The following is a 13,414-nucleotide window of genomic DNA, read 5'->3' on the forward strand; positions in this document are numbered from 1 at the left end:
ATTTTTCTTTTTCCAGAGAAAATCCAGTAATTTTGTCCCCTAAGTTGCTGTTTAAAGTGCTTTAGGTTGAGCAAAGAGCCTGAAAAGATGCGCTAAAGAAGAAAGTAGAGATTAAAGCCAGGTATATCACCACTCAGGAAAGACTTAATTAGTGGTTCCCAAACTGGGGGGCGGGCCGACGTCACAGGAGACATTTTAAATGGTCAAGCACAGGTGTCACTAACTATATTAATTGCTGTAAGGGTGCCGTCATTAATTTTTTTGGTAACACCTATGATTTACCTGCTATGCTACGTTGATCAAACGTGTGCTGTGAATCTGATTAATTTGGGAACCATAAAGAAATAAGAGTCTTCCGATGCTAACAAGGCTAATATTCAGAATTGTTTTCATCGTCCAGTGAGGACGTAAGAGAAAAAACATTGTGAACACCCGGGCTACATTATAAGCATATTTGTCATTCTGCCTAGTAATTTCCTGTTGTGAGGTGTAATGGACATTGGAGCCTCTAGGTGACACTAGCAGAACTTTAAACTATCGGTCTTGTTTATAATATAGCGTCTAACTCAATATAATGTATATACAGAAAATTAAAAACCAAAACTCACATTTCAGGAGGCCCTCAAACTTCACACTGTGGACCCATCTGAAGAAACGGGCTCACAGCCTGAGACGACAGCTGAAGGTCACCTGCAACAAACTGCTGACGCACCTGAGAATGGTAACATTATCATGTTATTACACACCATGTTTACCATTCATTGGTTTAAAATCTACATGTTAAAATTGTAGAATAAGAAGATGGATATCAGTTAATCTCTGTATGTCCAGTACAGAGAGAGGGCCAGGACGTGTTTAGCCTAGCTTAGCATAAAGACTGGAAGCAGAGGATACATATTGTATTGTTGTATTGTAGTCGTCAATCCATCCTGCAGTCAGCTGGGTTTAGTTGATTTATACTGCGTTCACGTTAACAACCTTGAAGCTCACTCTAACAGAAACTAGATGCTTTTTTTTAATCTACTGGACCCAGACTCTAATTCTAAACTAACAGAAACAAAAAGCTACAAGGAACTATGAATTATCTCTTAAGATAACAGGAACTATAAGCTAACTCAAAGCTAACTGTAACTAGGAACTAACTCTAAGCTAACACTAACAGGAACTAGAAGCTAGCTCGAAGCTAACAGGACCTAGAAGCTAGCAGGACCTAGAGGCTAATGCTTAGTTAACAGGACCTAGGGTAAACATGGCCTTGTATTACACGGTTAGCCACAGACAGCTACCATTACACCAGATTTGCTAGCTGTTTAATTACCATAACATGACCTAGCAACAAACAGCTACTATATTGCCAGATATGCTAATTGTTTGTGGCAGACATAATGTGAAGTTGGTATAAAAACCTAATATAACATTGATCATGTTAGCTGTTTTATGTCTGCACTGGGTAGCACTTTGCCTCTGCTTCCACTGTTTGTGCTAAGCTAAGCTAACCACGTCCTGACATTGGAACAAGCTCTGATCTGTCTAAGTTACAGCAAACAACGATTTCCCAAACTGTTTGTTTAATTCAAAGCGGATGTTCTGAAGTTGTGTGTCTTCAGCAGAGACAGCGGAGGGTTTAAAGGAGAAGATCGCTGCCTTTGAGAAGATTCTTCTGAGAGACTTGAAGCTGATGAGGCACAGACAGGTGATCCATCCTGTGCTGCAGGAAGGTACGTCAGATCTCGCTGCTGTCCGGGAAATACTATCATTATCTTGATATTCCTGTTGCCCTTTAAAGGCAGAGAGCAGTAACTACAGAAACAGTGACGTTTAGTAAAAAGATTGGGAAACATGTTGATATGTTGTAATTCATTCAACTTATGCCTTTTAGACTGATTATTTATAGACCTTAGAAGTTGTACTCTGCCTTTGGACAATCCTGAAGGCAAACGGAATGAGTTCTTTCAGCTTTTTGTAGTAGTTTCTTTAAAAAATAAAATAAAAATGTATGGTTCACGAATCATTATCATATAAATAATGTACAGTTTTGCAAAGCATCTCTCCGACCATCTACAGTTTGTGATATAAATATTTATATTGTATTGCAGCAACAATCAATTTAATAGATTAGTCATTCATCAGAAAAATATTCACAAACTATTTTGATAATTAATTAATTAATCATTTGTTATTTTTTTAAGTAAAACTGCCTGAAATTCTGTGGTTTCAGCCAAATCGTGTGAGCCAAAAGCTTGATCAGGTAGTTCACAATGCAAGGCTAATTTTAGCAGCATCAAAGTAAACAACCTGAAAAAATAATATATAGCGCCTTTCACCGGGACCCACGGACGCTTCACACAGAAAGGGGGAGATAATGTTAAAGACCTCAGGCCTGAGTGAGTCGGTGAGTTTTGAGGAGGTTTTCAAAGATGGCCAGAGAAGGAGCGTTGCAGATCTCTGATGGGAGGACGTTCCAACGGGTGGGGGCGATGGAGAGCAGACCTCTGTTAAAACCCCGAAGCAGCACAACCAGTGACCTCCAACCAAATCCAAAGCCAAATAACTACAACGTAACAAAATGGCTTTGAAGTGGTCTCTCCTTTCTCTTTTATAATCACCTTTATTCAGAAGCTTAGATTCTGGTGGTGTGTTTTAGTGTTAGACGAAGTGCTGATGACGTCTGTTTTTCTCTGTAAACGCAGTCGGTCTGAAGATGAACCTGCTGGATCCGTCTCTGGCCATAGACCTGCAGTACCTGGGAGTCCGTCTGCCCATCCCTCCTCCTGGAGTCTCTCTGGAGCCGCTGACCCAGGAGCTGCCACCGCCGCAGGGTCAGTACCTTCGTACTGGCCTGGCTCAGGTTTAGACGCAGCTGGAGATCCTGCCTCTGGCTGGCAGCTTAAATATTTATTAAATTACTTTACAGAGAGCTGAAGCTGCCGTCCTCAAGACCACATCACGAAAATATCAGAAAATTAAAAAAATATATATATCCATCATCCCTTAAAAGACATATCTGTGTGTGTGTGTGTGTGTGTGTGTGTGTGTTGTCAGAATCAGTGCAGCTGCTTTACAGATGTGACATTGTAGAAGTCCTCACATCGACTGTTTTCTCCAGGTGTTTCTGCAGCGTTTGTGTCCAGAACCGGAAAAACGACAGATGTGACTCAGATTAAAGGCTGGCGAGAGAAATTCACTCCATCAGAGGCTCCGTCCGCTCTGGCACCGGCCAAACCTGAAGGTCATTTATTTAATGTTGGCAGATAATGCTTTGATCAAACATTTTGACAAAACATCAGCATTTGTCTTCATTTCTCTCGGTTTATTCTAGTTTTTCTGTGCTGTAGTAATTTGTACAATATAGGTCTCTGATGTCCAACGAGAATAAACGTCCAGAAATGTTTCGTGTTTCTAAGTTTCCTTCAGTCTCACAGTGATCCAGAGACAGCGGTCTGTCCGTCCACGGGTCCACTGCAGACAGGAGCTGCTGACCGCTGCTCTAACGGGACAGTTTGACTACATGGAAACTAATACAGGATAAAAACGGGGCTCAAGTTTTAGCCCACAGCTAACTCACTGAATCCATGACAACATAATACTTCCTGTTTATACCCCCCAAAGCATTGTGGGATCTGTAGTTCCAAAACTGAGTGCATGATTATCCCCCAAATCAAAGTAAGATAAAGAATAATAATAGGAGTGACAAAATCAATTAATATTCACTTTTTGAATCATCTGTCTTGCGTCCTGCAGCTGGTCCCAGTTCAGATCTTCCAAAGAAGAACCTGTCGGCGTTCTGCAGCGACATGTTGGACGAGTATCTGGAGAACGAAGGGAAGCTGATCGACGAGCGAGCCGCCAGCTTCTCTGAGCCCACGGTGGAGCCGGTGGTCTACGAGCTGCCCACCAGAAGCACCAGCTACGTCCGAACCCTCGACAGCATCCTGAAGAAACAGACCGTCAGCTCCCCCACCTCAGACCTCATATCTGGATTCATCCCCCCCTCCAAGAGACCCAAACCCACCCTCAAAGAGACCAAAACGTCCAGGAGAGAAAACACGAAGCAGAAAGGTCCAAAACACAACAGACTCAGAGCAGAACCTGCAGCTGCTCCGGTTTCAACACCTGTACTCAGTCCAGCGGACTCAAACCTGGTCCCTAAACAGCCTGCAGCCCCCCCCACATCAGAGCACACAGCACCCGCCACCGAACCTCATAAATCAAAGAAACACCACCTGAAAGTCCAATTCGGCCACACAGAACTGTCAGCTCTCTCTCCTCAAACCCCCGCCTTCAAGAAGAGGAAGAAACTCAAACCCAAGACCTCGTCCCAGACCCTCAGCCCCCCCAGGTCCACGGCCCCCCCGCCCGGTGTCTCAGAGGACATGGCTCCGCTGGAGTCGGACTCTGAGCTGGGGGCCGCCATCGATCACAACAATGAAACCTGCAGGAAGGACGGCTGGCCTGTGATGACCCGAGCTCTGCTGAAGCAGAAGGACCTGGAGGACGGCGTGGTGTGGGAGGGCCGACCCAGGACCAGCATCACCGAGGAGAGGGCCGCCGTCGCTCTGACATCACTCTTCACACTAATGGTAAGAGATCACAGCTGCAGGTATCAGCGCTGAGACCAAAATATGAACCTGGTTTTCTACAAAACCCTTTTTTTAATTGAACTGAAGAAGTCAAAGTTGTGAAATGTCTGAACATCTGGTCTTAGTGAGATCCAGATCCAACAGACACTTGATTCAGTACCTGACAGTCTACTCTCACTTACTGCACCACATTTATTTAATAACTTTAGATACTTTGCAGATTCAGATTAACACAAAACGTAATCAACAAATAAATTCAGATTTATTATTACAGATCAAGATAAGATAAAACTTTATTGACCCTCTGCAGAATATAAAGTCATTACAACGAGCTCCACCTTCACCAGCTGCAACATTAAAGTGACGAACACATTAATGCTTCAAGAATTATAATCCAGTAATATAATATACAGTGATGTTTATGTTTTCAGTGTCGTGAGTCTCCGGGACACACAGGTGCTCCCGGGAAATGTGACAAATAGTGTTAAACTCGTGTTTAGGATGAGCATGTTTAGGATTTTCTCGTACGACTACTCTTATCAATACTCTTACCACATCTTCTTCATTACTAAATAATTGCTTTTTAAGAAATACATTATTTAAAAAAAAAAAAAGCATTAGAACTGAATATTTTAAAATATAATTAAATGTTTCTAGAGCAGCAAAGTCTCTATAAACTCAGTAATATCTCACTTTATGATGTTAATATGTGTCACAATCAATCGGTGTGTGTGTGTGTGTGTGCGTGCGTGCGCGTGAGAGGCTGCAGCCTGATAATAAATTAAAGTTTTTGACAGCGAGGTTTCTGTAGTTTCAATGATTTCAACACGTCTTTGTTGGTCCCAGTGTAGCACTGTCAGGGACAAAGTAGGCTGCGTCCCCTGGACGCGTCGATTGCCAGTTTACCGCGTCCTTTCGGATTTGAACGCGTCGGAGACGCAGGACGCGTACCTAGCAGTGTGTATATATTATTCTGAAATGGGCCGTTCTGCATAATGAGTACTTTTCCTTTTGGTACTTTAAGTGTGTTTTGCAGTGTATCAGTGTGTGGACCTTTACCTTTCAGTATGTGATGAACACCTGACTTCAGCCCACACTGTAGCCGTCGTAGTTCAGGTGTCGTACCCTGACTCCTCCTCTCTGGTTCCTGTGGTTCCTCCTCAGGGTTTTGTCAGTGAGAACCCCACCGCTCCCATCCAGCTGGCCCGGAGACGGGCCCCTCCCTGCCTGAATGAGTTCTGCAGGCTGGGCTGCGTCTGCTCCAGTCTGGCCCACTGCTCCAGGATCAGCCACTGCGGCCGGCCGCCCTGCATGTTGGGCTGCAGCTGCCTCAAACAGAAGGTGGTCCTCCTCAAGAACCTGGACGGGTCTGACTCCAGCCCCTCCCACCACGAAAACAACAAGAAGAAGAAGAGGAAGAGGAGGATGAAGATGGCCTACAGTAAGTACACCGCCTTTATTAATGCTGCAGAGTGGAGGACGCCGGCAGAGAGGGTTCAGTCAGAGAGCTTCAGACTCTGTCGCTATGCAGATGATGTTGGGTTGTCTTTTGGATCAGTGTTTGATCCATTCAGCAGCTGTGGTGCAGTTTGTTTTCTGAATGGGGCCTCTCCAGAGCAATGGCCGCTGAGGCTCATGGGTACTGTAGTATTTTATATAATACAGTACTGTACAAAAACTGAAGTGTAGATTTGGACAGAGCCAGGCTAGCCATTTCCCCCTGTTTCCAGTCTTTATGCTAAGCTAACCAGCTGCTGGCATGTTTAGCGCACTCTCACTGTTTTTATTTTAATTTTTGACTTAAAAGACAGAATAAATAAATGAAGCAGCTGTGTTACAACTGATATCTTCAAACTCTGTCGTTATGAGATCTGATGGAAATAATCACCCGCTGCCTTTGGTTTTCTCACCACTCGTAGTTCTGAAGGAGGCGGACAGCGTTTCCCAGCCTGCCGAGCGGGTCCGGACTCTGTGGAAGAGGGACGGTGGAGACCTGGATCCAGACCCAATCCACGTCCCTGAACCAGCATCCCTGTCCCGCCCCACTGTAAGGACTCAGTTTGTCACAGTCTTTATAACAGATCAGCTCCTCCGATATATATACAGCCTCGTTTATTTTATATATATTTTATTTTTATATTTATATTTTTTTATCTTTGAAATCCTTTATCTTTCTTTTTTCAAATAAATCTTTGAATCTTGCAGATGTTTGACTGCAGCTGATGATGCTTTTCATTCTGGATCCATCTGCTGATTCTTTTCTCCGTCGATCCATCGATCGATCGATCGGTTTGGAAAACTGGTGAAAACGGTGAGAAACGGCGTCACGACGACCCAGAGCCCAAAGCGACGCCTTCACCGTGTCGTCGTGTCCGACCGACAGTCCGAAGCTCGACGTTATTAACAAACATCACAGTTATTACAGTCGTTCAGAGGAAAAGCAGCAGATCTGCACATCTGAGGAGCTGCAGCCAGGAAGGGATTTTGCGTCAATCGACTAATCGTTTCAGCTGTACTTTAATTTATTACAATACATATTTTCTAAACTCTTAATATATTTTGTGTGTAAAAATCTTAATTTTTAAAAAGTAACTAGTAAGTAAAGCTGTCAGATAAATGCAGTGACTTGTGTAAACGTACTTACTTTCCACCGCTGGAGAAACGGACAGCAGAGAATGAAGCATTTCTTCGCTGTTTTAGCTTGAAAAATGGCTAAAACGATGAATCGATTATCAAAATAGTTGCTGATTATTTTTCTGCCGATCGACTAATTGATGAGTTTAGGTTGTTCTGCTCACAGCGTCGAAAAATAACATTTAATGAATTCAACGGGAACTCGTGTCTCTGGACAAACTGCAGAACACCGAACAGTTTTCATACTGAAGAAACACTGACGCTGGTCACTCTGAATGTTGAAATGTTGAGTTTGATCAGTTTGTTGTTTCCAGGAGAGAAGAGGGGACAACAGCAGCTGCGCCAGGGTCCGAGGTTACAGGGGGAAGAAGAAGATGGGGAAACGAAAGCAGAAGGTAAAGCTCCTGATTGGCCGGAGAGGACAAACATCCTCATCAGTCCTTCATCTGTGTTTTACATTCAGAGGTAATATGTGAGATAAAGCAGTCCCTGAGTCAGGCGGCAGGTCCAGGTGAGCCAGGTCCAGGTGAGCCAGGTGTGCTGCTCCTTCGCTTGTGCAACATGTAAACACCAAACCGCTCTTTCTGCACCTCGCAGCAGCTGTGATTGGAGGAGCACTTTGTGAGGAAATAAGAAAGAGAAGAAATCGATGCAGAATCTGTCGTCAACAGTTTTATACGAAATCAGAAAAATTCCCTCTGAAACTTCTGAAAGTTTTTTGACACTGATACAACTTGACTGCAGAAAGATGAAATCAGACCTTTCTGGTTTGTAACTCACACAACAGTTATTATAAAGCAACATAGAGACCAGGGACCCGGGACCGTGACCAGGAAGTCACTGACCACGAATCGTTGCTGAATCAGCGCCCTGTTTTCGGGGACTGACTGAAGGTTTACTGATGTTTTTCCTCCAGGAGTCGTCTAAAGATGTGAAGTCTAAAGGCGCTCGGCTGAAAGCTTTGAAACAGAGAGACCTGACACTCGAAGACACAAAGACCAAACCCTCCTGTCCTCCACCAGGTAGGTTCGCTGACATCAGCTCCTCCCTCCGTCCTCCCATCAGGCCCTGCAGCGTGTTTCATAAAGCAGCTCTTATTGTGAAAAGTCTGTCTTGAATTAACCTGACAAACTGAACCAGGATCAGTCTGTTTCATAAAGCTGGTTTGGAGCTGATGTCTGGTTTATTTCATGACTTTGAAACAGACCTGAGACATCAAACACAGATCACAGAGAAGAAAACAAAATATACATAAAATATTACAGCAGGGGATTTACACGATGAATCTGTGTGATGACGTTCTTTGATTTGTCAGGAAATGCTGAACTATATCATGAGATATATATCAAACAGGTAGAATATGGACCTTGTAGCATAAGACGGTGTAGTCCCTCATTCGTCCAGGAGTGGTCCATTGTAGAAAAGGTTTCAGTCGTAGTCGTCTGGACGCTGTTTTCAGAATCAAGACGTTTCGGCTCCCATCCGGAAGTCATTCTCAGTTGTGAAGAAATGGGACGGGAACTAGAAATTTAAGCTACTCTGAGTTACATAAGCCCCGCCCTCAGGAAGGAGTCTACCTGAGTATCTGTTGATTAGCTAGTTTCACCTGAAACTGACCTAATAGTTTCCATGATGACCCAGTAATCAGTAATCAGGCCTATTGTTTTCTGGCTGCACCTCCCTCATCACTGTTAAGTACCTGATTAGCATGTGATTGGCTTGACCAAGGTGTTAATACACTGTGGTAAACTTTGGGCAGATTGAATCTCAGACCACCATTTCTGTTCAAAGAGGGTTTTCTTTTTCACAAAAATGGCTTCCTTGACTCCGTCTTTCAAACCAACTCTTCTCTCTTCTTAAAATCTTCACCTCGCTTCAAATGTGCGGTTTGTAGCTTTCAGATGCAAATGCACGGCGCTCTGTAATCCTGAGTTAGCGTGTCGTCTGTGCTGATAAAGTCTTTTGTGAAGTGGCTGTTTGGTCTCACCTGTGTACCGTTCTTTGCAGTTTTCCTCACTGCACTGAATGGAGTAAACAACATTGCTCTGTTTCTGTGTGGGCATCTTGTCCTTAGGGTGAACGAGTTTCTGTCTTAAAGTGTTGCCTGGTTTAAAGAAAACAGGAACATCGTGCTGTCTAAAGATCCTTTGTAGTTTTTCAGACAGTCAGTCTGTTTCATAAAGCTGGTTTGGAGCTGATGTCTGGTTTATTTCATGACTTTGAAACAGGCCTGAGACATCAAACACAGATCGCATAGAGTCACAGAGAAGAAAACAAAGTCAGATAGAACAAAATAGAACAAAATCACCGCAATAAACTAAGCTAAAGTGAACTTTAGCTTGTTGTGGCTCAGCAGTGAACTCAGATCAGCAGTTTGTTGCTGCACTCTGCTTGTAATTCAAATCCTGTGAGCGACGTTTCTTTGTATAACAAGTGCTGAAAATGAATTCAAGTATTAATGTATAAGATGCAACACACTATGAAACAACTCTGACGCATCAAACAGGACACCATCTCGTTTATAAGATAATTGACAAGTCGTCACAGCCTCAGATCAGACTTCAGTCATGAGTCAAACATGTTCATTAGCTTTATTTTAGGGCTGCACGATACAGCAAAAAAATCATATTGTGATTATTTTGACAGATAATACGAGTGCGATATGATTCACCATAAGTGTGGGAATTATATATCGCGATTTCGATAATATCTCGACTAATTGTGCAGCCCTAATTCATTCTGCTTGCAGAACATGCTGATGGGAAGATCTGAGCTCAGGTTTTAACTGTGCAGTGAAGCGCAGCTCATGATGATATGTGACATGAATTAGACACAAACTAAACTGCCGGACGTTCAGCAGCAAAGAGGAACCTTTGCATTAAACTCCGTGTTTCAGTCGGACAGATTGGTTGTGACACTGGTTCAGCCTGAAAACTAACCAGACCAGGTGAGTCTGGAGGGATCGGTTTCCACGGTAACTGAGACTGATTTAAACCTCGTTTATGAAGCAGAGCTTCCAGACGTACTGAAGCTTGTGGAGACACGATGACCTGCTGTGTGTTTGTAACGTTTGTGGTTGGAAACCGATTCAGGTTTTGCATTTTACTTCAGCAGGTGAACCGGTTCAGCCGGCTCCCTCCGACCGGCCTCCGAGTCCTCCGGCAGAGCCGACCCCGAAGCCGTCGAAGCGTCTGATCATCTTGGCGGAGTGTAAGTGGCCGAGCGACGCCGACCGGAACCACGTGTTGAAGAAGCTGTGCGAGGCGATGGCTCTGGACCGACTGGACGAACCCTTCTGGATCAGGAAGTATCTCATCAGTCCGATCAGTCAGACTGTGGAGGAGAGCGGCGCCGACAGCTGCATCCAGTACAAAATCCACATCTCCAGACCCCAACTGGAGCAGGGAAAACCAGCAGCACCAGAGAAACCACCACACCAAGGAAAACCGAGGGAGACAAAACAACAGCAGGTACAGCAAGAAGCTAAATCTTGTGCTGCTAAAACTTAAAATGTGCACTTTCCGAGCAGTTGGAAGTCACTCGTTATTATCTGATGTGTTGAACTGTTGGAAAGATGGAGGGACTGATAATAGTTTCTGATATTTTGGCTACACCAGGAGCTTATTGTGACAGACTGACATGAACGCTCAGTACTGATCTCTCTTAGTCAAGTTTCCCTCCAAATGTAACGCAAAGATTACTGAACTTCCAGAAACTCGTGAAGAGAAAACGCGACGCGCTGCTCGTCTCCGCCCTCCGCCGCCGCCGCTGCTGCGAGAACACGAGCTCATTGGCTGATGGAGGTGAACAGCCGGTGGAGCCGATCCTCCAGCCGCTGCCGTTAAAGCGTCGCAGAAGAAGAGGACGCGGCGAGACAACGTCGTTAACGTGATGGAAACGTGACGTTTCTGTTAGCTTCGTGTGTTCATGTGAGGAAGGCTCCAGCCTCCTCATCGCTCCGCACACAGCTGATGCTTTTACACAGTTTGGTTTTTTAAAATCATTTTCGGCATTTCCACTCAGATTTTCTTATGTGCAAACTGAAAATGTGAATAAAAACAGGTGGATGGAAACAGAGCGATTTGCTGCTGCGTTCGCTTGAGATGGGAATTTTGGCCGTTTTCATCATGCTATATTTCTGTGAGATTCAGACATCCTCACCTCAGCAAAAAACATTAACTTCAATAGGAGCGATTCTTAAATGATATGATATATGTGAATAAATTATGTTACTGGTTCAGTCATGGACACCAAATATGCTCTGAAGCTGTTGAAGCAGGTAAAACTGAGACGTTAGGAGGACGTACAGGATGTAAAGACATGTAATGAATAGATATGGCTGGAAACAGCAAGTGATTTAAAAGTGCTAAATGTGGTATTTTCTAAATGATAATGTTTAGGAACAACATTATAGATATTTTAGGGTTTTCTCAGCAGCATTGCCAAGAACACCAGAAACTGATTCAACAAGGAAAAATGTCCAAATGCACAGTTTAGAGCGACGTCTAACCTGAAATAAATGAAACTGAAGCTGCTGCCGGTGACCGACACTCTACTTCCTGCAGCTGCTTCACTGTCAAAGCCAGGTTCAGTTCTCTTCTGCAGAAGGCTTTTATTGTGAAGCCGCTGTAGGAAGTTTCAAGCTTTGTCTGAAATCACTCAGTATTTCCGACATGTGTCACTATATTGACTGTCCACCATTTTATGGTATCTGAATCCTGAGTGTATATATCATTCTCCGTACAGAGTCTATGACACGTACGCTGTCTGCTAGCAATGTGTCACATGTTATAGATGTCATGACTGATGACACAGCATGATGACTAATAAGAATCTGTCACTGTAACGTTTTGTGGTGTTTTCAATGCATCTCGTGTCTCTCAGCAGGACCGCATGAAACAGGTGCTCAGGGAGGCGGAGCCTCTCGAAGATTGGCAGCGAGAAGTGGAGGAGGAGGAAGAGGCGGAGCCACTTGAAGATTGGCAGCGAGAAGTGGAGGAGGAGGAAGAGGCGGGGCCTCTTGAAGATTGGCAGCGAGAGGTGGAGGAAGGTGACATCGAGGAGGAGGTGGGATCAACAGTTTACCAGGTGGATGATGGGAGAGAGAGCAGCAGAAAGGAAATGAAAATGAGATCAAAGAAGAAGGAGGAGAGAGTCAGTATGGCTCTGCCTTTCCTGACAGGAATCTCCCCCGCCGGCTTCCTCTCAGCCAATAGGAAGCAGCCGGGAGGAACAGACCACCTGGTCCAGGTAAGAACGCCACATGTTGTTATTACTGCAGGGTTCTTAAACATTCATGACAGTTTGTGAATTTTATCAAATTAAAATAAGATCTTAAAAATGTACAAAATAATCTTAACAGTTTCCGGAGCTTTCAGTTGCTTCTCAGTCTTCATCAGTGGATGGAGGTTGTCTTGAACAGAAACAGGAGTTATGATCCCCCCCACCCCCCTACTTCAGCTTCACTCAGCATTTAAACTAACATTTCAACTTCACAATTCTGTTTCAACTGTCACTTCATCTTCTTTTAGTGCAGGTACAACTTCCCCTTCTTTAATAACTTCAACCGTACTGCCATTTTATGACATGTCAAAGCTCAAAGACGCAACAGCTGGACACATTTAAACTGTTTAAAATGTTTCAACTGCAAACATGTAAATTTACTTCCTTTTTGTTTCTGAAAATGATTTATGAAACTCAGTGAAATCTGTAATATTGTGATGTCTGATATTCATTTTCCTCTCCTTTCTGTTTCTACAGGTGAATGGGAAGCTTTATCCTCTGGCTAAGATCCAGTTGGGGAAGATGGGGGCGCTCCATCCGGCGAACAGACTGGCAGCCTATCTCACTGGCCGGGTGGGGTCCAACAGGAAGCAACAAGGTTCATCTTCCTCTTCATCCCCCTCTAAACCTCCTCAGAACCAGAGTTCAGGACCGACCCCCCAGACTGTCTCCTTGGCTACCTCTGTGGTTTCTGGCCACGCTGCCACCCCCCCACCCAGGTCTCAGCCGTCAGTCACAGTGCTCACCCTCCCATCCTCCCCCACAGGTGAACACACTTATCTTTTTAATCGTAATTCCTCAAATAAACGCCGGGTCTCAAATACTGACCGGGGCCGTGGTCAACGCAAACAAAAAAGTTCCCAAATACAAGCCGGGTGAAAAATCAAGGGTGGATAAACTCCTGGTGCCTGTTATAT

At 44.2% G+C, this 13,414-nt stretch overlaps 1 protein-coding gene across 1 annotated transcript in view; it reads left to right on the forward strand.

Moving 5' to 3' along the window:
* The window catches only part of mgaa (MAX dimerization protein MGA a), a 43,872-nt gene that overhangs the window by 16,576 nt on the left and 13,882 nt on the right, over window positions 1-13,414 (forward strand). The window contains 12 exon segments of the mRNA XM_044167071.1: window positions 616-721; window positions 1,608-1,718; window positions 2,691-2,819; window positions 3,107-3,229; window positions 3,742-4,580; window positions 5,745-6,021; window positions 6,500-6,627; window positions 7,529-7,609; window positions 8,131-8,236; window positions 10,326-10,684; window positions 12,099-12,464; window positions 12,975-13,263. Of these exon segments, the coding sequence (XP_044023006.1) occupies window positions 616-721; window positions 1,608-1,718; window positions 2,691-2,819; window positions 3,107-3,229; window positions 3,742-4,580; window positions 5,745-6,021; window positions 6,500-6,627; window positions 7,529-7,609; window positions 8,131-8,236; window positions 10,326-10,684; window positions 12,099-12,464; window positions 12,975-13,263 (2,914 nt within the window).

This window comes from Siniperca chuatsi, linkage group LG15 (genome assembly GCF_020085105.1).
Source record: "Siniperca chuatsi isolate FFG_IHB_CAS linkage group LG15, ASM2008510v1, whole genome shotgun sequence".
NCBI classification, from domain to species: domain Eukaryota; kingdom Metazoa; phylum Chordata; class Actinopteri; order Centrarchiformes; family Sinipercidae; genus Siniperca; species Siniperca chuatsi.